Raw genomic sequence first — 27,432 nt, forward strand, 5'->3', positions numbered from 1 at the left:
ATAGAGTGATTCTATTCAGACTTTTTCTGCATTATGTTTTGTTTTTTGTTTTACTTTGTTCAGTTGATATTTGGTCAGTGGGATGCATTATGGCTGAACTGTTGACTGGAAGAACGTTGTTCCCTGGTACAGACCGTATCCTTTAGAAGTAATATATTTTTCTGAAGTGGAAGTTAGAGATATTCACTTTCATGTATTTCACAAGAAAATAAATTCTGGGTTTGATTGTGGGGTTTTTTGTTTGTTTTTAAATTAATGTCTTCTTTTACTCACAGTATGATGAGGTGAGTTCTTGATTTTGCTGCACAGGAAACAATCACATTGTGCAAGAAGGCAGCTCTGTTCCTCTTTATCGTCTGTTAGTGTCACTAGAATTACTCACATGTTGTTTGTTTCTGGGAGTTATTTTCCTTTAAGTTTATTTTAAATTCATTGCTTTTTGAGTTTCTAGAAAATAACTGTGTGGAGTAGGCTGGCTGCTCTGGATCCTCTCACGCTTCAGATTTCTGGCTAATGTGAAGCATACCTTCTGGCCTCTCTTCTGTCTCCTGGTGGTATGCTGTGAAAGCAGTGGCTTTACAGATTCTTCAGTGCCAAATTCCTCTGAAATGTTTAGGTTCTGCTTCCGTGCTTGAGCAGGAACAAATTCTGAGCCTTCTTTTACTGTGTGCTTGTATTGATGTGAAGAATCAAGCCTGAATAACATCTTTTTTTAAACATTTTTTTTTTTTGCTGCACCAAAGTGGGCTGGATAGGACATTTTGGCAAATTCATGAGAGCGCTTTGTGAGAGTTGGTCTTGATTTTCCCTGGAAAATTAGAACCGAGACTTGGTAGAAATTGTTACACTTAGAGCTTTTGTGTGTTCAGCCACACAACATAGAGGGGTGACTTCCTACTGGCAAGATTTATCATTGCCTAGAAATTGTATTTGATTCACGAGAGAAAATTACATTGCCCACTTTTAACAAACTTTATTATTTCAACCACAATTTGTTTATTTTAATAGCTTTTATTAATTTATTATTATTTATATTTGTTAATTCAAATATGCTGGCATTTGATTTAAAAGAAAACCAGTGTTAGAAGTGCTGGCCTTCTGTGTACTACATTATTTCTGGAAAGTATCTAGATTCTGGAACTCTTCAGCAGGGGGAGGCTTTCATTCCAGTTCTGGCACAGTTTCATCTCCCTTTTCAATGTGCTTTAACTTTATTTTTTTTCTCTTTTTCTACCTGTCTCCATCTCATAATCTCTCTCCGTACTTGTTGAACTTGCTGTACTTTACTGTTTAGTTGTCTCTGACATATTTTTCTATTGTGAAGGACAGAAGCAGAACTAACACGAAAGTGGCTGAGAAGCTGGAAAAAAAGTTGCCATATTTGTGTTGGGGGCGCATTTTGTTTGTCAAGAAAACAAAGAGAAATCAAGAATTGCGGGTTCAAACGAAGCAAAAGTCTTTAAGCTGTTGCCACTGTTTAACCCTAGTAACACTTTAGATTTTAAAAACCTTGATACTTGCACATGAAGTATTTGCTAATAGGAGTTGCAATGTGTAAGAAATGCTTCACAATATGTTCTTTATGAGTTAAACTAAACAGTTATCTTCCAAGCCTGCAAAGCTTTTCTCCAGCTGCTTTCTTAGCTGTGAATTATAGCCAATAATATCCACAACGCAAAATAAAGCTTGCTTTTAGGATCTAAATTGTTTGCTTTGTCATATTAAGATATTTACTCTTTTATATCTCCTAGCAGATGCTTGTGATGCTTTACCTTAAATGCTCGATTTCTTTTGCAAATGGTAGTAACACTTTTGAATGAAATGCTTTTTCTGTTCTGAATTGGTTAGATTTTAAGAAAAACAAGGCCCAATCCTTTCCCATTGTAGATAAAACTTTGTAATGCAATGCTCTAGTTCTTACAGTCCATGTGTGTGATTTCCCGCTTTAAGTAACATATATGCTGGTTGATCATGAGGTTAGAACTGTAAGGGGAGCAGGTTTGTGGTTGCAAATCTTGTTTGTGCATGTAACACTTACTGAAGGATCCAGAAAGGCTCCAGGCTGTCTACTTTCACTCCAGCTTTGCTCGTATCTCGAGACACCAGGCAGAAGTAAGATAACAATGGCTTCTAGCTTCTCCCTGGAAGGCTCTTTGAAGTCTTTATCTATGCATGATTTTTGGAGAAAGTTTTAGGGATTTTTGAAGCGTAGATCCTGTTGGGTACTTCTGGGCTCTTAGTGTCTTTGTATCAACAGATTTGCCGAGGCCTCTATTCCTTCTGCAGCATCACTATGCAATTGTTGACTTACTGACTTTACAATTAATATTAATGCACTTAATTGAAGGCAGGTTTACCATGCTTCTGGTAGCCAAGGATGTAGTATATCCAAATCCACTGCAGTTCTAGGGAATTCACTTTGCGGTTGGAGGCAATGTAACTATTCTGTGTGTTCAGGAAGCTGGAAACTGCTCCTCTTGACACCTGAAAATTTGACATTGTTCTTGCTCTTTAGTCTTAAGATGTTAATTTTCTCAGTTATACCTATTTCATTTTGGAAGTGTGAAGCTACAGTGACAGGATAGGTAATGCCTCCTCAGGATGATCATCCTCGCGTTCAGATGGTTCTCTTGTTTGAAATATCGGTCCCTCACCTAAATCACCGAGGATTTAGCAGAAGTGGTATAATGTTATTTACAGTCCATCAAATATTTCTTTACACAGCACAGAGATGCATATATTACTTGTAAACAGCTTCAGTAGAGGCAAGCTGTACAGTTAATTTAATCTGTTAAGTAGTAAAGTTGTATTCTGAGGTTATGATCTTCGATCCAATGATGATTATGCCACCAATAAACTAACGCTGAATTTAGTTTTGAATTCTGAAGGACCTAATCCTTAGCTATTGTGAACATGGCTGTCATTGACTTAAAGCAAGAATTGTAGATACTCTTAAAAAAAAGCCTGTGATTAATACAGGCTTAGTTCTGCGGGATTATGACAATATTTCAAACTTAAGTCTGAATGTAAGCTAATTGGATTGTTCCTATTGTAATCTATGGGTGGAACTATTTGGATGAAAGATGGATTTCTAAGATTGGTAACATCTCTGGTAGGAGCTGGCGAAGCAGAGTGAGATTGTGGGAAAGACTAGTCAGAGATGAAAAATTGAGGTAACAAAAATCAGAATCCTTTGGGATTTTAATGGGAGGCATAGCTACAGCTTTCTTTTTGTTATATTACCTGTTTTATGCCAAGATCAGTTTCTGTTAAACATGTATATTCTTAATTCTTTTACAGCTCTTGTAATGTGAATGATTCATACAAATAAGTAGGAAAGTTGACTTTAAGTTTGATAATTTGATTTGCATAAAGTGATACAAATAAGAATATCTTTAATGTTTTGTACTAGTTCAGCCAGTTTTCTATTTCTGTATGTTTTGACTGTATTCCCTGTAAACTCTGAAGAGTATTTTTATTGCTATTTTTATTCAGTAGTATGAGACTTAAATGATAACTAATCAGTCTGAATTCCATATTCTTCTGACACATCTTGTTCTTGCTTGCGGTGGCAGCTAAAACAACTTCTGAACTTTGCTTTGCCTGGATAAGCTCTTACAATCTTGCTGTGCCTGCTGCTGATGGTGATGGCAGGTTGTTTTCTGGATTTTGGAGTCACTGAGACTTGTCAGTCATTGGGGGTACCTTGGTACCTTGGTGATGGCATTTGGGGTTTGCATGCTGCGCTTTCCTTCTCCATGCACATGTGTCTTTTTTTTTTTTTTTTCTTTTCTTTTGCTTTGTATTTACTGTTTTTTCTGTCTTTAATTGCTTACAGCTCATTTCTGTGGGACGTGGCAGGCCTTGCAGTTAAATGAGTGCTGCAGTTCAACAGGTTCTACGTGGCAGGCCTAAACCTAGAAGCAGAGGTTGGGTTTTGGCATGCCTGCAGCAGTGCCAGTTCTGCATTCTGTGTTTTCTCTTGTTTGTTTGAGAAGACACCAAAGCATTTTACGCAAGTATCTTCCACCAGCACCCTGTCCCCTGGGAAAAGAGCTGACAGCAAACTGGGCGCCAACATTGCTGGCACACCTGGTGCACGTGATTTTAAATGCCTTTAAAAGAATTTAAATATTTAAACTGAGGTATGACAAGTGACTCCTGAGGCATGTTAGCAGTTCAAAATTTGCGCAACTGTTTCTTGCACAGCAATGAGTGAAAGGTGTAAGGGCTGTTTTAAATGGCACTGAAGAAAATCCAATTTAAATAAGCTAATTGTGGTTAGTGTGGCAACCTTTGCTAATTCTCCGAGATATACTGAGTTCATTTTAAGCATTGATAATTAAGAGTTGGCAATTCAGCAGATAAACTAAATCCAACTAGGTACCTTGGATTTACTCTTACATTTTGAGTGTTTAAGTAGGTGGGAGTTGGCCAAGCAACTTGAGAAGTGAGAAATCAGTTCAGCTCTTCTGACAAAGTGCTATTTCCAAGGCTTTTAATTCATTTCATGTGTCAAACTTTAGACCGAAGTTTACATAAAAAGAGAAACGTTTTAGCAAAATATTGGTGATTTCCTTCATTTACAGCTTGCCAATATTACAGGAACTCAGGCTTTTTTTTTTTTTTTTTTTTTTTTTTTTTAAATAAAAGAGACAATATTTGAAGTTCTTGTATTATTTGAGTTCAAAGATGTTCTAGCAAGGAAATGTAGCTGTGTCTTAAAACATTGGGAAGGCACTGATCCCAGAACAAAAAACATTGTCTAGTAAGCAGACTACTTTTATTGAAAGGAAAATGTGTAAGTAGTTTGCTGTAATTTTAAGGGCAAATGCAAGCATTACAGGCACAGTCTGAAATCACTTCTAGGTTTTGAAGGGCAGCATAGAGGATAATTCACAGAAGGGAGATTATTCTTTTAATGAAAAATATACCTTCTGTCTCCTTAATATCTTGAGTTTTAGATGTAAAACTGTGTCTTTAGCGGATTATTTTTCCCCTCAAGTGTATGTTTTGTCACTTAAGCCAAATATTTAATTTTTCTGCCTTGTTAAAGAAGACAGCTCAGATTAGTAAGTGGCCTGGTGGAACGTCTGTTCTGGATAAAACATCTGTTCATCTGCGATGTATGTTGCGAGAGCTTTCTACATAGAGATTTTAAATCTGAGCCCATATTCTTTTCTCCCTGATGCTGGGCAGGAGGGAGATCCAGGTGCCTTGGCCTCTTGCCCTGCTGCTCCCTGGCCATTCTGGGCCTGAGAAGGGTGCACCCCGTGTTCAGCTGCAGGGATGCTGTAGGTCACGAGCAGGGTCCAGTCGTTTACTTTCTCAGTTCTAGAAGTAGCTAAATTACCTTGGAAGGTTTTCACAAAAGGCCTTGACTTTTTAAAATATTAGTGCCTACGCTTTTCAGCCTTCTGCTTTACTTTACATCTATCACTAACACAACCTAATCCTGCTAACTGCTTCTACTTCGGTGTGGGGCTGGAGGGGTGAAGTGAGCACGTCAACTGATCCTCTGCCAGCGGGCGAAAGCTTTGGCTTCTACGCTGCGGTAGCTAAGGATGCAGTGATGAATTCAATGCATGTGGTGTATTTACAGACAAGTTGTTCAGTCCGTCTGATGCAGACGGAGCTGTGTTATACCAGGATACTCACTTGTAAACAAGACTAATTAACAGTTTGCTTAAAGTAGCTTTTCAGTCAAGGCCTTGGCAGCTGTTAACTTTCAACATTAATAGGCTGATATGTTGCGCTTTTCATTTTGATTTGTCCCAGCATTTTCCTTTATGGTCCATCATTAGATATTGATCAGTTGAAGCTCATTTTGAGACTCGTTGGAACCCCAGGGCCTGAGCTTTTGAAGAAAATCTCCTCAGAGTCTGTGAGTTTACACTTTGATTGTAATATCTGCCCTTTTGGAAGTCCGGAGTTTGTGTGTTGCCCTCCTGTAGTCAACCTGTAGTATGTGGTGGGATTTATTTTCTGTTATTTTTCTTCCTTTGTCATTCTTTGCTCTTGGATGGCTTTGAGTTCTTCTGCTGTGTGTATCTGATCTTTATTTCTCTTACCTCTGCCTGTGCTATGATTTCTTCGTTCCATGTTCTCATTTTACTGCTTCGTGACTTTTCTTTCAGTTTATGAGTTTATACTTCGTGATATATTTTATGATCAGATGCTGCTGGGGAAGTATTTTTCACAGCTAAGAGCTTGAGGCTCGTCTCGATGATTATTTCTCCAGATTGCCCACCCAAGGATCTTTCTTAGCAGGAGCAAGTGTGTTATCCTCTAAACACACACAGTCCCTTCTGTAGCATGATAATTTCTCAAAGACTACTGCCATTATCTTTGGTTTTGTAGCATAAAATCCAAAATGCTGTTTAGGTGCTTTTATATGGCAGCTGTTTCCAGGGCACACCGTGTATAGTCTGCTGAGAATATAACTAATTCTGCCATGTTTTCAAATAGTGTTGCTGTACCGGGCCCTTTTATCAAGGTAATCACAAAAAGCTTTCTGCAGTCTCCTTTTTAAAGAGTGGCCTCTATTTTGAGCCACCATGCTATTTCTGTTGTGAACTTCTGCAAAGACAGTAGTAAATGGTGTTTAATCTTACCTGTTTCTGGAGGTGAAGTGCATAAAAGTTAGAGCAAGAGATGCTGTTGGCAGTGCAAATTAACAAGTTAATGGGTAGTGAGCAGTGCACTAGCATAGAGGCAGCTAGCAGCATAGTTTAGCAAGTCACTCTGCTGTTTCTGATACGTCACAGAGGATCAGCGTGGTGGAGAGCGATGATGAGATTATTTTGTACTGCAGCTTACATTCTTTTTTGTGTAACAGTGGCAGTAAATGTGATGTGTGACGTTAGCCTTGAACTACCTTTGATGGCACCATGCAGTGCAAGCAGGAATGAATGGGTCAGTTTGCTGATTATCACACCAGTTTAAAACGCACTGGCATGTTCTAGCCTTGGAAGGGTAGAACTGAATAGTGCAGGTTGCTTCGGGTGCCCGGTGAACTGACCTTTTGGGATCCTGAGAAGGGGGTAGTCTGGAAGTGCAGGGGATTAGTGACAGAGATAAGCTTCAAGGTTGACTAGGTTAAGCAAAAGATTAGTTTGCATACGTAAGATTGAAATGCGTAGGGTTTTTTTGTTGGTTGTTTTTTTTTTTGTTGGTTTTTTTTTTTTTTTAAACATTGCACAATAAAAAGAACCTAGCCAGGTTTAAATCAAGAGTCTGTTTAAAAAAGAACCAGTACTGTTTTTACTGATTTTTTTTCCATTGTACGGAGATAGCAAAACCATTAGGTGTTTGAGAGCCTTTAGTGTGTCACTGTATCAATTCTGTTTTTCTACTGTGTTACTTTACTTGTTCTTACTTTCTCTGTTCACTAACATCAGCTAACTTTGTCTTATGCAATGCTAATGTTTTGCTAATTTTGCATTTATTGCCTTCTGTCACCTCGCCCACGTATCAAAGTGCATTCAAAGCTGTTTAGAAGGAGGTGTCAGCTGTGAGCCGATTTCACTTTGCACCACAAGGAACTTAAGTACTTTCTGTGCAGCAAGGGGGGAAAAAAAAAGCTGGTAACCAGTGCAGAAGATAAAACAGAAACAAAAATTGTAATTTTTGTTCATTTTTCTGAGGCTGTTTATAGCTGCAGCAGCCTAGGAAAATTTTTGAGGAGTAGCTTCAGCCAAATGAAATGTCTACTCTGGTGGCTTAAAACTGTTGGGAAATGCAACCGTGTTGTAGTGCAATGCTACTTATTGTGGACGGAAATACTTTCTGTACTGCTACTGTTACCACCTGATCAGTAATTCTCCGTTGTTTTAGGTGTTCGCTCGTGTAATTGCTAAGCTTTTCACAAGTATTTGAAAAAAATTAGTGGACCCTGCCATGTTTGGCTTTTGCCTTGTGGTTTGCAGAAGAGATGCTTTGTATGCAGCTGTTTTCTGTTTAAAATGGTTTTTGCACCGTTTTTAACAAAGCCCTTGACTAGGCACTTAAGATATTAACCAGCTTCAGCAGATCATGCGTCTGACAGGAACACCCCCTGCATATCTCATTAACAGGATGCCCAGCCACGAGGTGAGACCTGAGCAGATGAGGAGGGGTTTGCAGGGCAGGTCTCCACGTGCAGTGTTCACTGCTTCTCTAAACGATGTGCTTGCATGTGGCATGGGGTGGGCAGTTAACTACCTGCTCGTCAGCAAGATTTTTGTACTAAATCGAGATGTGAGATTTGGAGAGTGCGTAATCAACCACAGACTGATGAGACTTGGGAGAGCCTGGATGTGAGTCGGTTTTGTGTTGTGTGCCATGTTGTGCAGCTTACCAACACCATGCTGCATGCAGCCTTGTGGGGCTCGAAGGCAGTCGGCTCTTGCAGCACCACTTTGCTTTTGTCTTGCACGACCCTCAAGTAATGTCAGCTCTTCCTCTGCTGTCTTGAGTGGCCTCAAGTTGGGAAGGGATAACGCTGATGGGCTTAGTAAGTATCAGAGTAAGTAAAGAGGAGGCAAAGCGAGGAGACAGGATGAGTGAAATGTACTCTGTCTTGGTGGCTGGATTGTATTATACTTCAACAGAGTATTTATTTTCACAGGCAAGAAACTACATTCAGTCTTTGTCTTACATGCCGAAAATGAACTTTGAAAATGTGTTTATTGGTGCCAACCCACTAGGTAAGGCTCACTTTTTAAATGTTGTGCTCTTCCTGAAGCTGGCGTGTCCTAGGACACCAAGACTTTTCCCAAAGTTTTATTTTGACTGCAGCAGTAGTTCAGAACAGAGCTACATACTATTTTCAGAGTTTTAAAAGTATGTGTGGGCTGTAGGGTATAAGAGGGAAGAAATTCTGTGTGATGAGTGGATCCTGAGAAACTACAGATTCCACATAGACACTGGGCTTTTATGAGCTTGTATTTCAGAGTACAACGCTGCACAGCTCACTATGTCAAATCCTTTCTTTTCTGTTTCGGTGCTTTTGCAGCTGTGGACTTGCTAGAGAAGATGTTGGTACTGGATACAGACAAACGAATTACTGCAGCAGAAGCATTGGCCCACGCCTACTTTGCTCAGTATCACGACCCGGACGATGAACCAGTGGCAGACCCCTATGACCAGTCTTTTGAAAGCAGAGAACTTGAGATTGAAGAATGGAAAAGTGAGTCTGGGGGCCTGGAGAGGGAGCCAGCCCCCTCCCTTGTCATCCGTTCCGTAACCTGTGGTTCAGCTCAGCTGTTGTAGTTAAGAAGCCCAAAAGAAACGGATAAAAATGCGGGCATCCTCTTTGTTCTGAAGTCCTTACACTGAGTGAATCAACCATGTGCTGTGGACTTAATTAGCATAATCCTTAGTGACTAATTATTACTATGAGCATACAAACATGTCGGCGACCTAGTTGCTCACGTCTTTGTTTTCAAACTTACATCTCCACGGTCTGGAAATAGCTTTTGTCGTGGACGTTAGTCTCGGAGAATGGTGTAACCATTCTTCTCTTTTTCTTCTTAATTAAACCGTGTTTTTAATTTAAAATAGTGTTAGAACCTTTAAGATTGTTGCGGGTTTTCTTGAATGAGGGATGTCGTTAGTACTGCGTATTAAGTTTTTCTCATAATTTTCCCACCAGGCCTGACTTACGATGAAGTAATCAGCTTTGTGCCACCACCGCTCGACCAAGAGGAGATGGAGTCCTGAGAAACTGCTCTCTTCTGTTTGTCCCACTTCACTGTGAGGGGAAGGCCTTTTTGTAGGGACTCTCCAATTATCGTTCAAGTGCCTCGTCACAACAATATTCTCCTTGGTGGAGGGGTTTTGTGTGTGTTGAATTGGGGGGGAGGGAGGGAAGAAAGCTGAGTCTATGTAAACATGCTGCATGCTCTCTTGTATTCTGTGTACAGCCTGGGGTGAGCCTCTGCAGTCCTGTTCTGACTGCTCTGCAGTCCTTCCAGAGCAGCAGTGCTCAACCAGTTTGCACTGCTGGGGCAAGGTGGGGAAGCTGACACTTAAGGTTTGGTTACAATCGTTGCCATTTATCAATTCTTCTACAATTAAGTAACCTCAAAATAATGGAAGTTGTCTCACAGCCTGAGAGTCCTCTGTTTTCTTTAGGACTGACGGTGGGGTTGAGGGATGTCCTTGTTCAATGCTAGGTGGCTGATTTGCATCCAGATCTTCTTGGTCCAGCAGAGTGTACAGCCTGCCTAATGTCTGGTTCTTGGAACATGAAAAGGTTTTGTTTGAAACTGTAAATATGTTTGTGCCTTAAATGAATGGAGAGAAGAGGGGAAAGGAAGTCTGGAGTGGAAATCTCTGACCTGCTGTTTTTCAGGGTGAAGGCTCCCAGATAGCCAGGCACGAACTCTGTGTAATCAGGAAATAACGTTCCGAGGCAACAGCCTCTGCCCCTGGCCTGGGGGGGGGGGTTCCTGTATTTTTCCGTCTTCCCTTCCTCTTGTTCTGAGGCTTCCCAGCATTAGCTCCCGGGAGCCGGAGGCTGGAGAAGATTCTTGCTAGCCACACGTTTGTGTATTTTGTTCCTTAAAAGGTGGGGTGGTTTTGCATGTTGTAGCTGTATGTGCATGTAGAGCTGCTTGATTTTTGTCATTATTTTTTTGGGGAAGGCACTGGGGCAGTTAAATCGTCAGTGAACTGTTTCACTGAGTACCTCAGCCAGTGCCATGAAGTCACAGCATCCTTCCTCTTGTGCTGCAGCTCGTTGTGAAATACCTGCCATTCTGGGGACTTTGACGAGGAAAGGATAAAATATACGGCACAGAAACATGCACCTTTTTCTTTGTGTTGTGATCTTCTGGTTTCAGAGAAAGAGAGCTTGGAATGGAGGGTTTCTTGTGTAAAAAAAAAAAAAAAAAAAAAAAAAAAAAGTTCTTAAAAGAAACAACTATGGCATATTGTGCCAGAACTTAAGTTATTTCCTGAGAAGAATTTTTTAAAGTATTGGAATCCAAAGCAAGGAAATAGGCATGCATAAAACCACAATCTCCCTTTCACTGTCTGTATCTATAAATATAAATATTTATATATATAAAAAACTAACATTTACTAGAGGTTTTTTACCCTCTCAGATAAGAGCTTCGTGGCTGTTTTTTAGCAGGTTGGTCTCTGCCTGAGGAAACATGAAAAGGGAGTATGTTTGAATGCAAACGTAGTTCAAACGTTGTGTGTTTTACAGGACTCTGCACGAGTGGAATGCCCAGAGTTAGACTGGCAGGAGGGAGGTTCCTCAGCACGTTTACCTGCTAGAACTGTACCTGGGGAGCGCAGGAGCCTGCTTTTAGGACTCGTGGAGGAGACGTTTTTAGATGTTTATTTGTTGCAGGTATCCTGTGTGGGCACACGTCCCTGTGTATGTGAGGAGAGAGGCTTTTGCAGTATTTTGTATTCGTGTTACCTATGGGATGGAGAGGAACTGTTTGTAGTGTTTTTATGCCGTGTTTGAGGAGGCAGCACAAAGGGATGGGACACAGATGACAAAGTGATTGGTTCTTCCTAGGCTACTTTCCAGTGATCTCTTCAGGTCAAACGCTTAAAGGTCTGGGGTGAGATGAAGAGAGCAGGTTTTTCGTGCTCTGGGATAAAACTCTCTTCAGCCCAATAAAATCAAGACTGAAAACCTCCCTTTTCTGCTGGACCAGCAGTCCAGGTTGTCAAATGAAAATGTAGATATACTATGTAAACCTACAGCAAGACTATTTTTATCAGCCATTTTATGTGTAGATGCTATGTGTGATTTCATGCGGAAATACTGCTAAAGATTTTTAAAAATATAGATGTTGTGTCTGTGTGTGTCTGTGCGCGTGCGTGAGTGGGAGCATTTTGTTCGGAGTCCGAACTCTGATGGGAGCCCATGTGGCATGCACTCCCCCTCCTCAGTGCAATGCTGCTCAGCTGCCTGCAGGCTGAGCAGGACATACTTCTCGGAAGAAATCCGCGATGTTGTTTCTATCCATGGATTTTGCTGTAATTGGTTATGCCAAATAAGATGTCACAATACCACTGGTTAAAAATAAAACCTATTTTTCAGATTTACTGTGCTGATGGTATTTACAGGGTTGGTTTTCGCATGGGGTGAGTTTCTCCCTGGTGTCCTGTGGGATCCTGTGGTGGCTGGGGCGGGGGGCCCAAGGCTGGGTGACTTGTTGCCTGACTCCATCAGCTGACACTGGGCTTGTGTCCATGTGTGTCCCAAGTGAATTCTGTGCTACAAAACCAGCTTAGAGTCTGACCATGAGTACTGGAAACAGAAAAAAAATTTTCTTTTCTGTTTGGTATAGGGAAGCGCTTACTCAGCACAACAGGACCAGCGTTTTGCTACTTGCCCGGACCCAGGGCGTCTCCCCAGTAGTACTGTTTTGCTTGCTATTTAAAAGTGATTGATTTTTTTTTTTCTTCAGCTGCCATCTGGTTGGTGGTGGAAGGGTGTTTATGGGAGCAGGAGCCTCGTGGCTCTCCACAGTGGAGATTTTCCAACATCTGTTGTGTATTGATGCCATTCAGTCGGAAGAATGATTGACCAAAGCTGTGTTCTTTGCACTAACAGAAGCCTCAATAACTGAAATCATTGATAAATAACTTCAGTTATTGATTATTATTAATTATAATAACCGGGCCTTGAAACCAGGTGGTTCCTGCTGGCCCGGGTCAGGTAGCTGCTGCCCACAGCGTGTATGCTCCCCTGTCAGAGCTGTGCAGCAGCCGATGTCAGTAAGTGCAAAAAGTGTGGGGGTGTTTTTTTCAGCTGCTTCCCTGCTTGTTTTCACCTTCTGCTTGCCTCGGTACAAATTGAGAGGAGAGGGGAAAAAAAAGCCTAAACAGTCCCCGTCACTTATTGTTTTCTGGGAGAAAAATAAAATCCACACCACCCAAGATGTAAAAGTACAGAATGTGCTCAGTTACAAGATATCCTGGTTAGCAAAAAAATACTCAAATCAGTAAGAATTGAATTGGGGAAAAAAATAAACTACACCTACAAAATCAAGTTACTTAAGGTTTCTCACTTGATTTGAGACAGTCACTTGAATGAATTCATCTTTCTGCAGCCAGGACATGCCCTAGTTATTTAAAACTCCTTAATTGTGTGCTGATTACCCGCGTGTGCACGCACAGTTGAGCAAGAGTTGTGTTCATAAAATGACCAATGAGTTCCATGTTTGCTCATGTACCAGGAGTTTTTGCTGTAACCTCTTGCTCACAGGTGTATTTATAGAACCCAGCCAAGTGTCAGGTTCTTTCCTGACTGCGCTGTTGCTGTAGCCAGGGCTTATTTCCACGTATGCACGTAAGCAAGGTTAAAAACCTGCTGTGGCACCTTGTCCCTAGTTGTGTTTGATAAAACTGCAGGCCTTACTGTGGCTGTTTGAAGAACGTAAGGGCCAACGCTAATACATGTCACAGTCGTTGCCTGTAAGCGGGTAAAATGAATCTTTCCTAAAACCCTGACAGTGCTTTTTCCAAAATTTCCTATTTATCAGGCAACTTGGCTCTAACGCTGCTGCATGGATGTGCTCAGAGCAGGGACGCCTTTGTGGATGAGGCCACGGGCAGGGCTGGCTCTGCACGGTGTAAGCACCTGGGCTGGCTCTGTAAGGCGCAGCTTAGTCACTTCCTTTGGAAGTATGTAGGATGCACCTACCTCCTGTGCAGGAGCCGCACCTGAGCTCCTAAAGTTGGAGCAAAATGTCGAGGTGTTCCCTGCTTACCAGGAACGGATCTTCTCGCTGGTCTGGCGTGGTACCAGTACGCGCAGCAGTGAACTTGGGCTTTGTGCCATCCAACAAGACCGGAGAAGGGGGTTAAGTCTGCTGCAGGAGATGAAATCAGACCCAGCAAAGCCTGAGGCATGACCAGCTCTCGGGATGGTCCCATCTCGTGGCTGCTCCTGAGCCTCCTCACTGCAGTCACCTGGACAAAGGTGGAGATCCTCAGCCTGCTTTCACCACATCTCTGCTCTGCTGGGAAACCAAGCTTGGGAGAAAATCACCATCGCTTCCTTGCTCTTCTGTGGATCTAACACTGCGGTGTCCTTCGTCAGGAGCCTGGAGCTGTCCTCCATCAGTTTGAAAGAAGAATGTCCCTGCTTGTCTGACGAGGCACTGTGGCTTGTTCCCCAGATTCCCCAGCTCGACGAGTCCTTACTCATCCGCTTGTTTAGAGCAGGGATTTCATGAGACCCCCTCGGAGCCCCATGAGGACATTTCTCGGCTGGTGGCCTGGTTGGAAGCAGGAGAGCAAGAGCTGTAGGTGACAGCGGGGCTGCCAGAGGTGCGCCTGCTGCCGGGCTGGGCGCTCAGCTCCCGCAGCAGAGTCCAGAGGCACCTGTACAAGACCGAGGCGTGTCGGGAAACCTGATGCCTCACCTCCACCGATGTGGAGGCGGAGGGAGGAGGGCCCAAAGACATGTCCTTTCACGCTTGCAACAGCTGAAAAGGGAGAACGAAACTTGCTAGAGCCTTTTTTACCAGCACAGGAGGCCTCGCTGTCCCCGTCTCACCCCAGAAGCCCGCCCGCGCTCCAGTACTCTGGGGGGGTGGCAGTCCCACACCCGCTGGGCGATGAACATCGCAAGGAGAAGAGGCTTTTACAGACAGGAGGTGAACAAAACCCTTTGGGAGCTGCCCAGGAGATACACGTCCCTCCACCCCGTGGGGTCCGGAGCCTACGGCTCGGTGTGGTGAGTGGGGTCCTGCCTGTGCCGCAGGCAGCAGCACAGGGAGAGCTGGGGGTGTTTAAAGTGTTGCGCCAAGGGGGAAACGAGGAGGCGCCGGTCGGCACCCCTCCATTAGGAAAGGCCATTTGCATGTGTGATGAAGGCAGTTTGCCTTCTGCTCCGGCGCGGGCAGCGAGTTGGAGACTTGGTCACTTGAAGAAACAGAGATGTTTTTTCCTGTGGCCACCCCGAGTGGGCTGAGGGGAACGTTTCCCACCCGAGCTCGCCTCGGCAGATGCCAGGCTGTGGCTCAGTGGTCAGGTAGGCAGAGCTGCCTGGTGCAGCGAGGCAGTTTGGGGTGTCACCTCACATTGGGGATCAGGCAGCTTTTGAGCCGCCTTGATCTCAAGCTTGCATTAAGATTTCTGTCTGGCAGCAAAGGAGGGGGGAAAATACCTGGGCATCTGAAAGCAATTTGTGGATGATGACGGAGGTGCGTACTGGAACGGGGTGGCTGCAGCGTGTCCTTGCTGCGTGGTCCAAGGCAGCTGATGTTGGGCTGCCTGGGGAAAGGAGCTGGACCTTGCCTTGATAGTGCTTCCAGCTTGAAATCATCAAATAGATAGAAATTATTGTAAGCCAGGATCAGTAACAGACTGGGACTTCCTTTGGCTGACGATAAACCTCACCCTACGAGACAGCAGCATGAGCTGCTGTTAATGAATCCATTGGGCAAAGGTGCCTGTAGCGACAGCAAGCAGCAGTCAGATCTTGCTTGGTTTACGCTGGTGAACTGGAGGAGACGGGTGACTTTCTGAAAGGTTAAAGATGAAGCAGCCCATTGATAGGATCTGAACGGAGCCCTTGTTTCATAACATGCCGAGGTAAAAAAAAAAAAAAGAAAAAAAAAAGGTGTGTCCTCTTTTGTAGGTGTTGGGCAAAGTCTCTCTGCTGGCTGTCACAGCACAGATCCTGGAACCCTGCGGCCCAGGTTCTGTCCTTGTCCCCTGGCTGCCTGTTTACAAAGCGGCATGCAGCGTTTCCTTTCCCCGCTTTGCTGTCCAGGTGCAGTTAAGCTTCTGAGATGCTTAAATGAAAATCAGGCAAGACTAAGCTTGACATTTTTTACATTTGTACAGTGTTTTCTGGGTTTTATCATAAAGGTAAGTAGGAAGACTAAAATAAAATAAAGACAGTACAAAAAAGGGAAGAAAAATCCTTCCAAAGTTTCCTTGCCCACCAGAAAAAAAAAAAAAAAACCCCAAAAAAACCCCCCAAAAAAACCTAAATAATAAGATGAATAGTGAACTGGTCCCAGGGAAAGTCTCGGTGGCTCTGGAGGTCCCAGGGAGGCAGGGATGGGTGTCCCGGGGTCCAGGGGGGTGGTATGGCACGGACAGTGCTCAGCAGTGGGGGTTTGGTGCTGAGGTGGGAGTGTGTGGAATTAGGATTTGCTGTCCTCTGCTGGGAATTGCTGAGAAGGTTTCCTATCGCAGTGCTGCTCAGAGCTGCTGGCTTTTACACCCCCTTGAGCAGCTGAGAAACTGACTCAGGCAAAACAGCAAAGATGTGTTTCTTTCCTCATTAATTCTGCCAAAATCTGTAGCGATCTGGCTTCTAGCTGAATGTAACTGTGGAAGAGTCTCTGACCCCTCCAGCGCTGGGCTTGCCGATCTCTGCCAGCCGAGGCAGGGACAGGGTGCCCAGCGTCCTCCCAGACTCCAGCCATCGTTAAACCTGTGCTGGAGGAGGTGTCGGGCTGGGCTCTCCTGCTGTGTCAGCTGGATTAACTCTTAGCTGTGCCCTATGGCAGGGGTCTGTGCCAGGCGGGCTGAAGTTCCATCCCAGCTCTCCCATGTTGGGTGGTGGGGTTGGATGCTCTGCAGGCCAGCAGCTGGGACGGCAGGTAAGAACGTGCACCCTCAGATTAGGAAACCTGCCTTGAATTCTGCAGAAGCTGTTTGACTCTTTGATTCGACTCCCTTCCTCTTACTTCCCTGTCCCCTCTGCTGATACCTGCTGAAGTCCTGAAACTGAGACAACTCTTCACTGTCCTCCTAAGGGACCTCATGCCATCTTCAGCGCTGAAACTGCCTTGTGTAGTCGTTCCAGCGCTTCTTTTACTTTTCCCAGCTGAATGCATCGACAAAATCACCATCATACCAAGGCCCCCAAAGGATGTGTCTGCTCTCGTCATGTGCAACTTGGAGTGACTGGACAGGACCTTAGTGACTGGATTGGTACTGGGGAGGATGATGAGGGCTGTTGCTAGCCCAGACTGCCAGAGGACACACCACAGCTTTGAACACTTGCGGCCGACAACTGGAGAAAGCTGTGCAAGAGCCTTTAAAGATTTTCAGCAAGGAACTGATCACCCCTCCTCAGCATTGAACCGAAGGGAAAGCCGTGTGGAGTGGGATATTCCCACCTCTCCTACTGTAATCAGCCCTGAGCCCAGCAAAATGCACCATTTGATTGCATCATTATAGATGGCATTTCCCTGTTTATTCCATTTATGAAGTCTTGCCTCGGTGTGATGGCCCTGGAGGTCGTGGTAACGTGTCCTCTGCTTTACAACTTTATGGTACCTGCCCCTCCCTGTCTCAGGTCCTCCGAGAGCCTTGAGGAAGGAGTGGTGGCTGGAGCCTGGTGTTCTGGGACTGGTGAGGGTGAATCACGCATCCCTTTGCAGAAGGAAGCAGGAGAAAAGTGTCTATGTGAGGCAGGAGGACGCGTGCAAAGCACTAATTCACATGGGCTCGGTTGCACTGTGCAGCTGAAAGACGAGGAACTAAACATGCTGATTTATAGCCCTTCTGTTTCCCCAGGAGATGACATAAGGATTTTAAAGGAAGAGAACTGCTCTGGAAATCCACAGTGATATTTGGCAGGGAAAGCCCTTTCTTCATCTGTTTGCCTATTGGAGGGGTGACTGCGGCACCAACGCATGATGGGTGCATTGGGATCTCCCTGCAGACACCACCGAGGATCCTGCATTACAACTACCTCTGCCTGAGGACCTCCCTCTCCACTTCTTATCTGGTGAACCTGGAGCCTGATCAAAGAGCCTCTCAAAGCAGAGAAAGTGTCACGGGATCGCCCTATCCAGCCGCAAACAGCAAATGTGACCAGAGGGAGTAATGCGTCACATCTCCAGTGACAGCTGTTGTACCATGCTTTCATTAGCTTGATGAGAGACTTACTTTCAGCCAGACCTGCTTTTACACAGAAGCATATGTATAGCATCAAAGATGCCTTTGATGGAGGGAGAATGGATGGATGCAGGAGAGTTCATTCCAGCAGCCTGTATTTTCCATGTGTGACAGCCACTGCCTTTGTCCCAGAGCACAGCGAAGGCAGCTGACATACCGTAAGAGACACCAACCTCCAGGCAGATGGCAAACCAGGAATTGCTTTATTCCCTTATGTCCGTGTGTTAGGAAAGGAAAAGGCAGAGCTAGAACTAATCCTGACCTTTAACCGTTTGTGTTGAGAGGGAACTCTTCTCATGGCTCATTTCTGCAGGTTAAGGGGAAAAAAGCCACTAATACTTTGCTTAGTGTCCCACATAATCCTCCAAAGAGCAGGGGCTGTGGTCTGCTGCCCAAAATCATACAGGGTAACATCTGTGCGTGCAGAGCTCCTCTTGGGAAAGATCAAGGAGCCTTTGTTTGCTGTTCTTCTGCGAGCTCCAGAATTAGCTTTTTTTCTAGGAGCAGACCTCTGGTATTGCAAAATTAGCTAAAACGCACTGCTGCTGTCAGAACTGGTTTTTATTTGTCCACTGCAGTTCAGCCCTAGACAAGAAGACAGGGGAGACAGTGGCTATCAAGAAGCTGTGCCGCCCGTTCCAGTCGGAGATCTTTGCCAAGAGAGCATACAGAGAGCTCATGCTGTTGAAGCACATGCAACACGAGAATGTAAGTACTCATTTCTCTCCATTCCTGTTGAAACAAGGGGGTTTTCTTGCCACCTGGGAGCAAGTCCTTTCTCATGGCATCACATTTATTTTATTTGAGAGGTCCTGACATTTGGCACGTGCAGGCAGTGTAGGGTTTACCTGCTACCTGCCTGCTGCGCCCAGTTGGCACCAGGCCGAAGCAGATGTGTAATGGGTGCTCCTGTGTATTAGTACAAGGAAAAGCAGCTGCGCAGCACAGCAAGGAGTCCTCAGATTCCTCAGATGGAGTTCTCGGTGCTCACCCACATGCACATGCCAATGGAGGGCTGCTACCCGAGTCCCACGTGTAAATGCTTTCCAGGTTTAAATTTGGACTCCTCTCCTCCACCAGGTCATTGGGCTGCTTGATGTCTTCACCTCCGCCACCTCCTACCAGGGATTCCAGGACTTGTAAGTCTAGGGTTTGCGTTCGCTGTCTAGACCGTCACTGCCCAAGACACCGGTGACTTAGCAGCAGGATAACAGATCAGGTTGAGGCGCAGTCCAACAGACTGCGTTGAAAAGGGGCCGGACTAAAGCCAGACATTCCCAAATAAAAGCACAAGTTCATTTCCATGGCTAAAACACCCAGACTACACAAACAGACCCCACCCCACGCTCACAGCTGGGAGAACAGTGTATGTAGACCAATGCACATAATCAAGAGGCACTGCATTCCACAGCGTGTCACATGTAGCGTGATCCACGCTAACGTGCTGCCTGTGTGACTGCTGAGCCACTCAGGATGGGAGAAGTATTGTTCATCAGGCCCTGGGGTAATGAAACTGAGAATTTTAAAGATCTACCTTTGTTTTCATCTTGATTCTGGCTCTCTGTTGGTTTTTTGTTTTTGGTTTTTTTTTTGGCATTTCCCTGAGTGCTGATGGTTGGGTTGGATGAGTCGTCTTCCCTTCCCCATCCTCTGGCATAAGCAGGGTTTGAGTTTTCGGCTGACGGCTGGGTGTTTAGCAGCCTGCAGGAAAAGTGTCTGAAGGCTCTCGGAGCAGTTCCTGCTCCAAGACCATCAACTAATTAGCAGTCTCAGCAGGCAGGCCAAAAACTGAAGGAAGCTAGATGTTGTCTTCTGAGGCAGGGCTGGAGAACGTTACAAAGATAAATTTGGGAGCCAATGCAGCAGTTTTGCAAGACTCTTTAAAGCTATGCAAGATGTTTCAGCTCCCAGATGGTGTAAAGCGGTCCAGAATGGAACATCACGTGAGATCTAAAGTAAACTAATTCAGGATCATTAAATTTTGGAAGATCTTTGTTCTTACTCGACATCAGATATCTGATTTGAGGGGAGGAGAAAGGGCAACTTCCAGAGCAGGTTGAAATCCCAGCATCAATGCCAGCAACACTGTCACAGTAACTTGTCTTCGTTAAAGTTACACAGCCCCAGGAGGAAAACAAGTGAGAACAAGGCTAGCCTGGTTCCTTGTGTTTTTCTCCTAGACTCAGGGCCTTGTCTTACTACCTTTTAGCTACCTGGTGATGCCATACATGCGGACAGATTTACAAAAGATCATGGGACATGAATTCAGTGATGAAAAGATCCAGTACCTGGTCTACCAAATGCTGAAAGGGCTGAAGGTAGGTGGGTCTGGAGGAGTTTAGTGACACCCCGTGTCTCTACACATCACCTCAGGGTTGACCATAATGGAACCCCCTCCCAACACTGTATAGGAAGATTCGGGGGTTTGTGGCATCCCCTGAGAACAGATATTTGCTGTTGAACCACTCTTGTTCCAGCACACATCAATCAAAATGACTGCTTGTTTACATTGGTCAATCAGGTATCAAAAGTAATCGGCAGTCGTAGACCCTGTGATGGTTTTTCCGTGACAGCGGTTGCATCACTTTGATTTGCCCAAGCCCTTAGCAAAATTCTGCCTAGAAAGGAAGAGGCTGGTAGCAATGGGAGCTTCTGCTGAATTCTGAACAGAGGCTCTCAGAGGAGAAGACAGAGGGAATGACTTTCTATTCAATAGACTAGGGGAAGAATATGCTGCTGTAACTGGCTTTGAGAGAGCAGAAAGCAATCACTGCAAACCCTGCGAATGCAGAGACAACATCTTAACGCTGCCCTCTGACATCCTTCACCTGGAGTTCGAGCAGTGGCTTACAGGCACTAGTGAGCTCACCTTAATAACACCGTGCCCCAGATCACTGTTATCTTGAGTTTAAATAAGGGGGAAAGAATACACAGGTGGTATAACTAGTGTGATAAAAGCCACATTGTCAGTTTTTGCAACTCAAATCTGATTTCTAATTTTGTGTTTTAACAATGAGATTTTTTTCACACAGTTTAACACCCAAACCAACAAAGTTTTCATGTTTTCTACCAACCATGTTCCTACCTGTAATCTTGATGCCTTTGTTTGAAGTTTTTAGTTCATTTGCTGTAAGGAGCGATCGCTCCACACCTCCTCTCCTGCTCTATGCCTCTTCTTTAGAGTGGCAATATCATTGCCAGTACTGTCAGAAATTCAGTGCAGACCTTTGTTTTCAAACTGCTGCCCTGGGGACTGGGGAGCTGCAGTGGGTGCAGAGTCGCGTTCTCAGCAAGTTCTTGTTTGTAGCTCTCATTTCGCTGCTGGAAAGCAGAAAGTTTTGCCTGCTGGTGATCACATTGTGGCTCCTCTTTTTATTGCAGTATATTCATTCAGCTGGCATCATCCACAGGGTAAGTTCATGTGCGCTGCTACTCTGATTTCTGTCTGTTTAGGAGAAACACAGCTTGGTTGTAAAGTTAAGAAATTCCTAAAGGTCATTTCACTAACAGCCTTGTCTGCTCTGAGGTCCCTCTGGCATCCTCCCCCTTCTCCCTCCTACACTCTATATGTGTTTGGATTTACTCATTTATGCAGCATTTTGAGGAAATGCTGTATTTTCTGATGAGCTGGGAAGCATTTTATGATACTTCTTGCATGAAAGCTGTTTCAGAAAAAATAAAATGGTCATCTAAAGTGGTACAGTTTAGCAGACACGTTGTCTTTGCTGTATTGATGCTGGATTCGCAATGTTATGGGCCCCCATCAAAGGCAAGCAGAGGTTCAGCTAAGGCTTGTGTTGATGCGTTGCAACTCCAAACATCCTTATTACTCTGCTCTTGTCTGTTGTAGGACCTGAAGCCAGGCAACCTGGCTGTGAATGAAGACTGTCAGCTAAAGGTAGGTGGAGAAGCACTGCTCTGTAGCATGTAGCATATCAGATTGTGGAGGAACTGCTCTGCCAGCTGGAATCTGGCACTGTCAGGTTTTCTCTTGCCTTCTGAGACTCAGTTCGAGGTGTTTCATTACCTGGCAGTTTCAGGCAGTGAGAAATAATCACCTGCTGATGTAACTTGCTGAATCAGGGCCCAAGACTTGGAACGAACATCCTGTCGCTGTAATTCCTGCGGCATGGCAGTTCATAACAACTTCCTAAATAAATTCAGTACTACTGAGCAATACTTGTGTTAGGTGGATAACTGGATTCAACCATTGTTACCCTTTGGTTCTCATTCATTGACATGACGGTTGGGATTCCAGCCCTCTGAAGGGCTTGCTTGCAGCTCGCTGGTGTGGTGGTCTAGCATGCATTTTCTGAACTGTATAGTACAGCGAATGGTTCTGTTGCCGTAAAGGTTCATCTCCAGTATTGACGGAGAGGCCATCCCTGTCAGCTGCAGGGTGTTTTTATAGGAGTCGTGGTGGCCTGCGAGCGTGTCTTCACCGCCAGAACCACTCAATAAAATAAAGCTCATAGAGTGGAAACTTAAGCTTCAAGAAAGGAAGTGACCTTCCAGGTAGCACACAGCACCAATCTTTTTGGCAGGGTCTTCACACAATAACTTGGTTTTGCAGCCAGCTTGCAACTTATGGTGGAATTAAGACAAACCTGTTAGTTCTTGGAACCATTCTGTGGGTGGCTGTGGTGTAGTTGGAGCTTCATTATTATCTGATTGGATCTGCTTTGTTTCCTCTTAGAAGTAGATTCTCACTTACCCGTAGGATTACTCTTTTCTTTCCTGCCCTTCCTTCTCATTCTTCCTTTTGGTGAACTGCAGATCTTGGACTTTGGCTTGGCCAGACACGCTGATGCTGAAATGACTGGCTACGTGGTTACGCGCTGGTACAGAGCCCCAGAAGTCATTCTGAACTGGATGCATTACAACCAGACAGGTAAGCTGGCTTTCTTCAGCAGTGTGACTGTCTGGTGACGAGCCCGGGGAGATCCCACTGTCATGCCTGGGTCATATCTCATGTAATAGTCCAGATGTTTTTCCTCTTTATCATCAATGTCCCTTGGGGCAGAGCGAGTCCCAAAGATGCTGCACGACTCTCAAAGCTACTGCCTGGGGGAAATGATGAAAGCAAAGATTTTAGGAGCACAGAAAGAACAGAGGAGGGTGGAAAATGGGAGTGGAATTTAAATCAGTGCCTGCTGCAGACTGAAGAGGCAGGCGACAGCCCCAGCAATCATTGCTTCCTAAAAACTACCATCCTTTTTTAAAATGTTTTTTCTCCTTTTTCTCTCTGAACAGTGGATATCTGGTCTATTGGCTGTATCATGGCAGAAATGCTGACCGGGAAAACGCTGTTTAAAGGAAGAGATTGTATCCTTTCAAGCTGAACCTTTTCCCTGGGGCGAGTAATAATTCTTGGCACGTATAAAAAGGGCTTTTACGAATGAGGCTACTGAGAGAAATGGGTGTCTGGTTTACCAGTAGGTAACTGCAAGGACCAGTCTTTTTGGTGTGGAAAACAGAGAGAAAATAGGAGGGGCCAAAAGTCACCCTTAGAAATACAGCTTTGTGCTCTCTGTCAGCAGCCTAACCTTGTGTGGCCACAGCTCCATCCCCAAACCCTTGCGTATACCCCAACCCCATGGACTTATGCTCTGGCAGAGTTGTGCCAGCAAAATTATCCATTGATGAAAACAGCATCTCAGGAAAAAGCCTTGGAGCTCTTTTTACCAGTCTAATGAGTCTCTGATTGTGTGGCTCTGTTGGGTTTGTATCATAACTTGCTCATAGCTCCCACGTGTCCTTGGCCTCTCCGGCACCCAGCCTGCAGCTGAGCCGCTGAGGGGTGTCTGGGGCTCATCCCTAGACGGGTGATCTTTAACACAGCCTGCCAGACCTAGACCAACTGACTCAGATCCTGAAAGTAACGGGGCATCCTGGAGAAGACTTTGTGGAGAAGCTGGAGGACAAAGCGGTAAGAAGTCTCACTGGATTCAGGTCTTGCTGGCAGAGGTGTAGTGAGGAGAGGTTAACTTGGCTGTGTCTTTGAGATGGGAGAGGTGCTGCTTCTATAGCAGCAGTGAGAAGTGACAGCAGTCTTTTTCTCTTGGCAAGGAAGATGTTTCTCTTTGCTAGTGGCACATCTCATGGATTTGGTGTTGCGGTGGGAACTGGTGTGGATTGCAGGGACTCCTGGGTGAGGTATCTGACTTCCCAGCAAACCACTAACCTCTGCTGTTCTCCAGTTTGGCCCTTCTTAGAGCAGGAATAGTTCTGCACCTCAACTGATAAAAATAGTTCCTTGCAAACTGGTCACTGAAATGTGACATCTGGGATTATTTGCTCGTCTTCTTATTTGCCTTTGCTCACCTGAGCCACGAGACCCAAGAGCTGTATTTCACAGCCCCCTGGCACTTGTCCACATGCAGTAAATGTCTGTGCTTTCCTTTCTCTTTCAGGCTAAGAGTTATATCAAGTCCCTTCCTAAAATCCCCAAGAAGGATTTGTCTGTGCTTTTCCCCAAAGCCAATCCGCAGGGTAAGTAGTCTCCAGCATTTCTCACGAGTTCACAGTTGGAAAGGAGGCAGGCTGACCGCCATGGCTGCCACTTTCTTTCTCCCTTTCTCATAACTTCTTGCTATGTCCTTACTTGGAGGTTTTGCTCCTGCCCCTCCCCAAGGCAAATATGTATGAATTAATAGCAAAATTATTTGTTATTGGCATTAGAACAGCAATGTTCTGGTGTTCTTGGCCGTTTACTTGATTTGTTTGTTTGGGTTTTTTTTATTTAATTTTAAAATTGCACAGCCTGTAACATGGACTGTTTAAGGAAGAGATAAACCTCTGACTCTCTTATCAACAAGCCAGAAGAGAGTGGGTGCTGGATATAACGGGATGTTTAGGTTGTGGAATGCAAATTACAGGATTAGGACAGTTGCATAATTCAGCTGTACTTGGTATGAGAGTTGGGATGAATTTTGGCTGATATTGGCTTCCAGAGGTTGGAGCCTGTAGCCAAGCAGGTGATATTATGATCAGCAGCATTTAGATAAACAAACCAGCTCTTCTTTTTTCATTATCATTTCCCAGCCCCACACCTAAGGCATCGTAGGTTTTGATGAAGTGCTAAAAGTGCCCCGCAATCCACTCTGTTTATTTTCTTTTTTTTTAAAGAGTACAGTTTCGATCCTAACTGTTTGTTGAACACTTGGACCTATTGATATTTAACAGGCAGCTGAGACGTGTGATTTTTGGGTAAAAATTGATCTCTTACAAGGAGCTCTTTTCCCAAGTAGATTAGAGCTGAGAGCGAGCAAAACTTCTAAAAGCTGAAAGGAAGAAAGCATTCAGGTGTTAAAACCAAGGGGAATGGGGCTGACAGGCTAGTTGCTATCCGAATTTTCTGTTTACTAGGAATGTATAGATTTCTTTACAGATTACTCATGTTAAGACTATTTTGAGTTGCGGGGGTCAGAGTGAAAGCAAATGATTAAAACTGAAAAATATCTTTAAGTTACTGGCTCACTGTATTCATTCTTGCAGCCCCATCCGTGTGGCAAGGCTTATTTGAGACTAATTTGTTATTTTTGGCAATTTACACTTCCAGTTCTGTTAGTAAGAGCTCCCTGAGGCTGCTGTTGGGCAGTGCATCCCCACTGATGGGAGCTCCACGCTACCTTGGCCAGGCTGAGGAATCGGTTTCATTTTGAGGTCTGGAAATGTCATACTGGAAACAAGAGTCTTATCACTCACAGGGCTGATGCACAGGATGCTTGTTCTCCATCGCACCTTGCTCAGCCCTGTCCTTGTCTTCTCCTACAGCAGTGGACCTGCTTGACAAGATGTTGCAGCTGGATGTGGAAAAGCGCCTTACGGCGACAGAGGCCTTGGCTCACCCTTATTTTGACCAGTTCCGAGATGTCGAGGAGGAGACAGAAGCACAACAGTCCTATGATGATTCTCTGGAACACGAAAAGCTTTCGATAGATGAGTGGAGAAGTAAGAATTTTTCTTTGAAGTTCCTGGCTGGCGCGCTCTGCTCCCTGTGCACGTGCTGAGTAAGGCTGCGACTGCCTGCTGGTGGTGCCTCAGTGATCATGCACATCTCCCTTTCCTTGCTCTTGCTTTCATGCATTCAGTAAAGATTCCTCCAGCTCTTCAGGCAAACTCTTTTTCTACCCCTCTGCTTTGCCTGTCTCTTCCAGCGTGTACCTGCCACATCCTCTCCACCGAATACCTCCTCTCTGCACATTTAACATTCAAACTTTCATTTATGTCCTCTAAAATCACACGTGCTAGTGATATTCACGATTATTTTGTTCTGTTTTTCAAGAGCATATTTACAAGGAGATCTTGTCCTTCAGTCCCATTGCACGGAAGGACTCAAAGAAACGAAGTGGGATGTCATTGTAGCGACTGGTGTGGCTGTGGACGGGATTCACTTCTCCTGGGTGAGAGATTGGATTTATTCCATGCTGCCTTGCTGGTGGCCATCATTTGACCTGTGGGACTTCACTGTGTGCAAACACAAGGATGACATCATGCCGTGGGCATTGGACTTTGTTCTGCTAAAGGGGAAAGCACCCCAAACAGTTTTCAACACAAAAGAGAAATATATTCTTATTGCAACTAAGTGGGAGAATCTTATCTCGTTTCTTTCTTCTTTTTTGAGAGAGCAGGGATTTAATTGCTTGCTTCTCATTAGTCTTTCCAAGCACAGGTTTTAGTACATTAATTATGGATAAGGTAAAGAAAAAAGGTACAATTGTCTTGGAAGTGTGTTCCAAGCAAAATAATCAGAAATTGTGAAATTCAGCATAACAAGACTTTATCCGATCTAATTCTGAGTGTGTCCCCTTTCCCCGAGCACTCAAACAGCATTCAGCCCAGCGAGGTGGCTGGGACGGAGTTGTCTCCAGGACACCATGGGAATCCGGTAAATTCTAGTTGTGCTGTACACACAACTCCCTGCTAGGGTGCTTCCCACTCCGGACGGCCGCTGCCTCCCTTTTTTTTTTTTCTTTTGCTCTGCTTATTTCCTTCCCTGGGTTTTGATCAGTGCTGTTCCCCTCTTACTGCTAACTGTAAACACACCCTGGGAATTCAAGGCCACCTCCCTCACTGGCAGACTGGGTATCCCAAGGAGCTGGGTTATAATCTAAAACAGTCCTGCTGCCCTTCCTTTCTGCTCAGCCTGGTTTCCCCAACGGTTCTCTCTTCACCACGCTTATCTCTCGCTGAGCACCCTCTCCCTGGTGTCGCCCTGCCTCCTCCAGGCTGCCTTTATCTCTCAGCAGGGCTGGCGTTTCCTTACATGGCCCAGCGATGTGACCCCTTATATTCTCATTCTTTCTGCCCTGTGGGATCAGTTAAACCAGGGATCCTCTCAAAAAGTTCATATATCGGGGGGAAAAAAAAGCAGAAAAGTATGCTGCATGAACTATCTAGCATTAGCAGAAAGAGGAACACAATAATTCAACTCGGTGAGCACAGAAAATAAGTTCAGACAGTTTCTTGGTTCCAGATTAGCTCCTTCAGTCGGCATCATTATAAATTGCATCTAAGATAATTTTATTAAATAGAATATATCACTAA

General features: G+C 44.7%; 2 protein-coding genes across 12 annotated transcripts in view; both read left to right on the forward strand.

Annotated features, from left to right (window-relative positions):
• Positions 1-12,050, forward strand: part of MAPK14 (mitogen-activated protein kinase 14) — a 26,135-nt gene extending 14,085 nt beyond the window's left edge. For 3 of the 5 annotated variants that reach the window (XM_086765794.1, XM_086765792.1, XM_086765796.1), the window contains 5 exons: positions 64-135; positions 5,805-5,884; positions 8,609-8,687; positions 8,996-9,169; positions 9,635-12,050. In XM_086765794.1, the coding sequence (XP_086621920.1) occupies positions 64-135; positions 5,805-5,884; positions 8,609-8,687; positions 8,996-9,169; positions 9,635-9,702 (473 nt within the window). In that variant the 3' untranslated portion in view covers positions 9,703-12,050. Of the gene's footprint in view, positions 1-63; positions 136-5,804; positions 5,885-8,011; positions 8,092-8,608; positions 8,688-8,995; positions 9,170-9,634 lie in introns of all 5 variants that reach the window. The other 2 variants (XM_086765795.1, XM_086765793.1) reach the window with 1 other exon arrangement.
• Positions 11,996-26,465, forward strand: MAPK13 (mitogen-activated protein kinase 13). Of its 7 annotated transcripts, none has more exons than XM_086765785.1 (13): positions 12,059-12,093; positions 12,420-14,695; positions 18,462-18,591; positions 18,964-19,022; positions 20,093-20,201; positions 21,265-21,294; positions 21,734-21,781; positions 22,660-22,774; positions 23,137-23,208; positions 23,733-23,812; positions 24,297-24,375; positions 25,660-25,836; positions 26,171-26,465. In XM_086765785.1, the coding sequence occupies exons 2-13, from the start codon at positions 14,577-14,579 to the stop codon at positions 26,248-26,250; spliced, it is 1,098 nt and encodes a 365-aa protein (XP_086621911.1). In that variant the 5' UTR covers positions 12,059-12,093; positions 12,420-14,576; the 3' UTR covers positions 26,251-26,465. The 7 variants fall into 7 exon arrangements, with proteins under 7 accessions (XP_086621913.1, XP_086621911.1, XP_086621910.1 ...); XM_086765791.1 differs by lacking the exons at positions 12,059-12,093; positions 12,420-14,695 and adding exons at positions 14,702-15,834; positions 16,485-16,577; XM_086765787.1 differs by lacking the exon at positions 12,420-14,695 and having other exon boundaries at positions 11,996-12,093.
• Positions 26,466-27,432: the final 967 nt, after the last annotated feature.

This window comes from Chlamydotis macqueenii, chromosome 23, assembly GCF_036417535.1.
Source record: "Chlamydotis macqueenii isolate bChlMac1 chromosome 23, bChlMac1.mat, whole genome shotgun sequence".
Lineage (NCBI taxonomy): Eukaryota > Metazoa > Chordata > Aves > Otidiformes > Otididae > Chlamydotis > Chlamydotis macqueenii.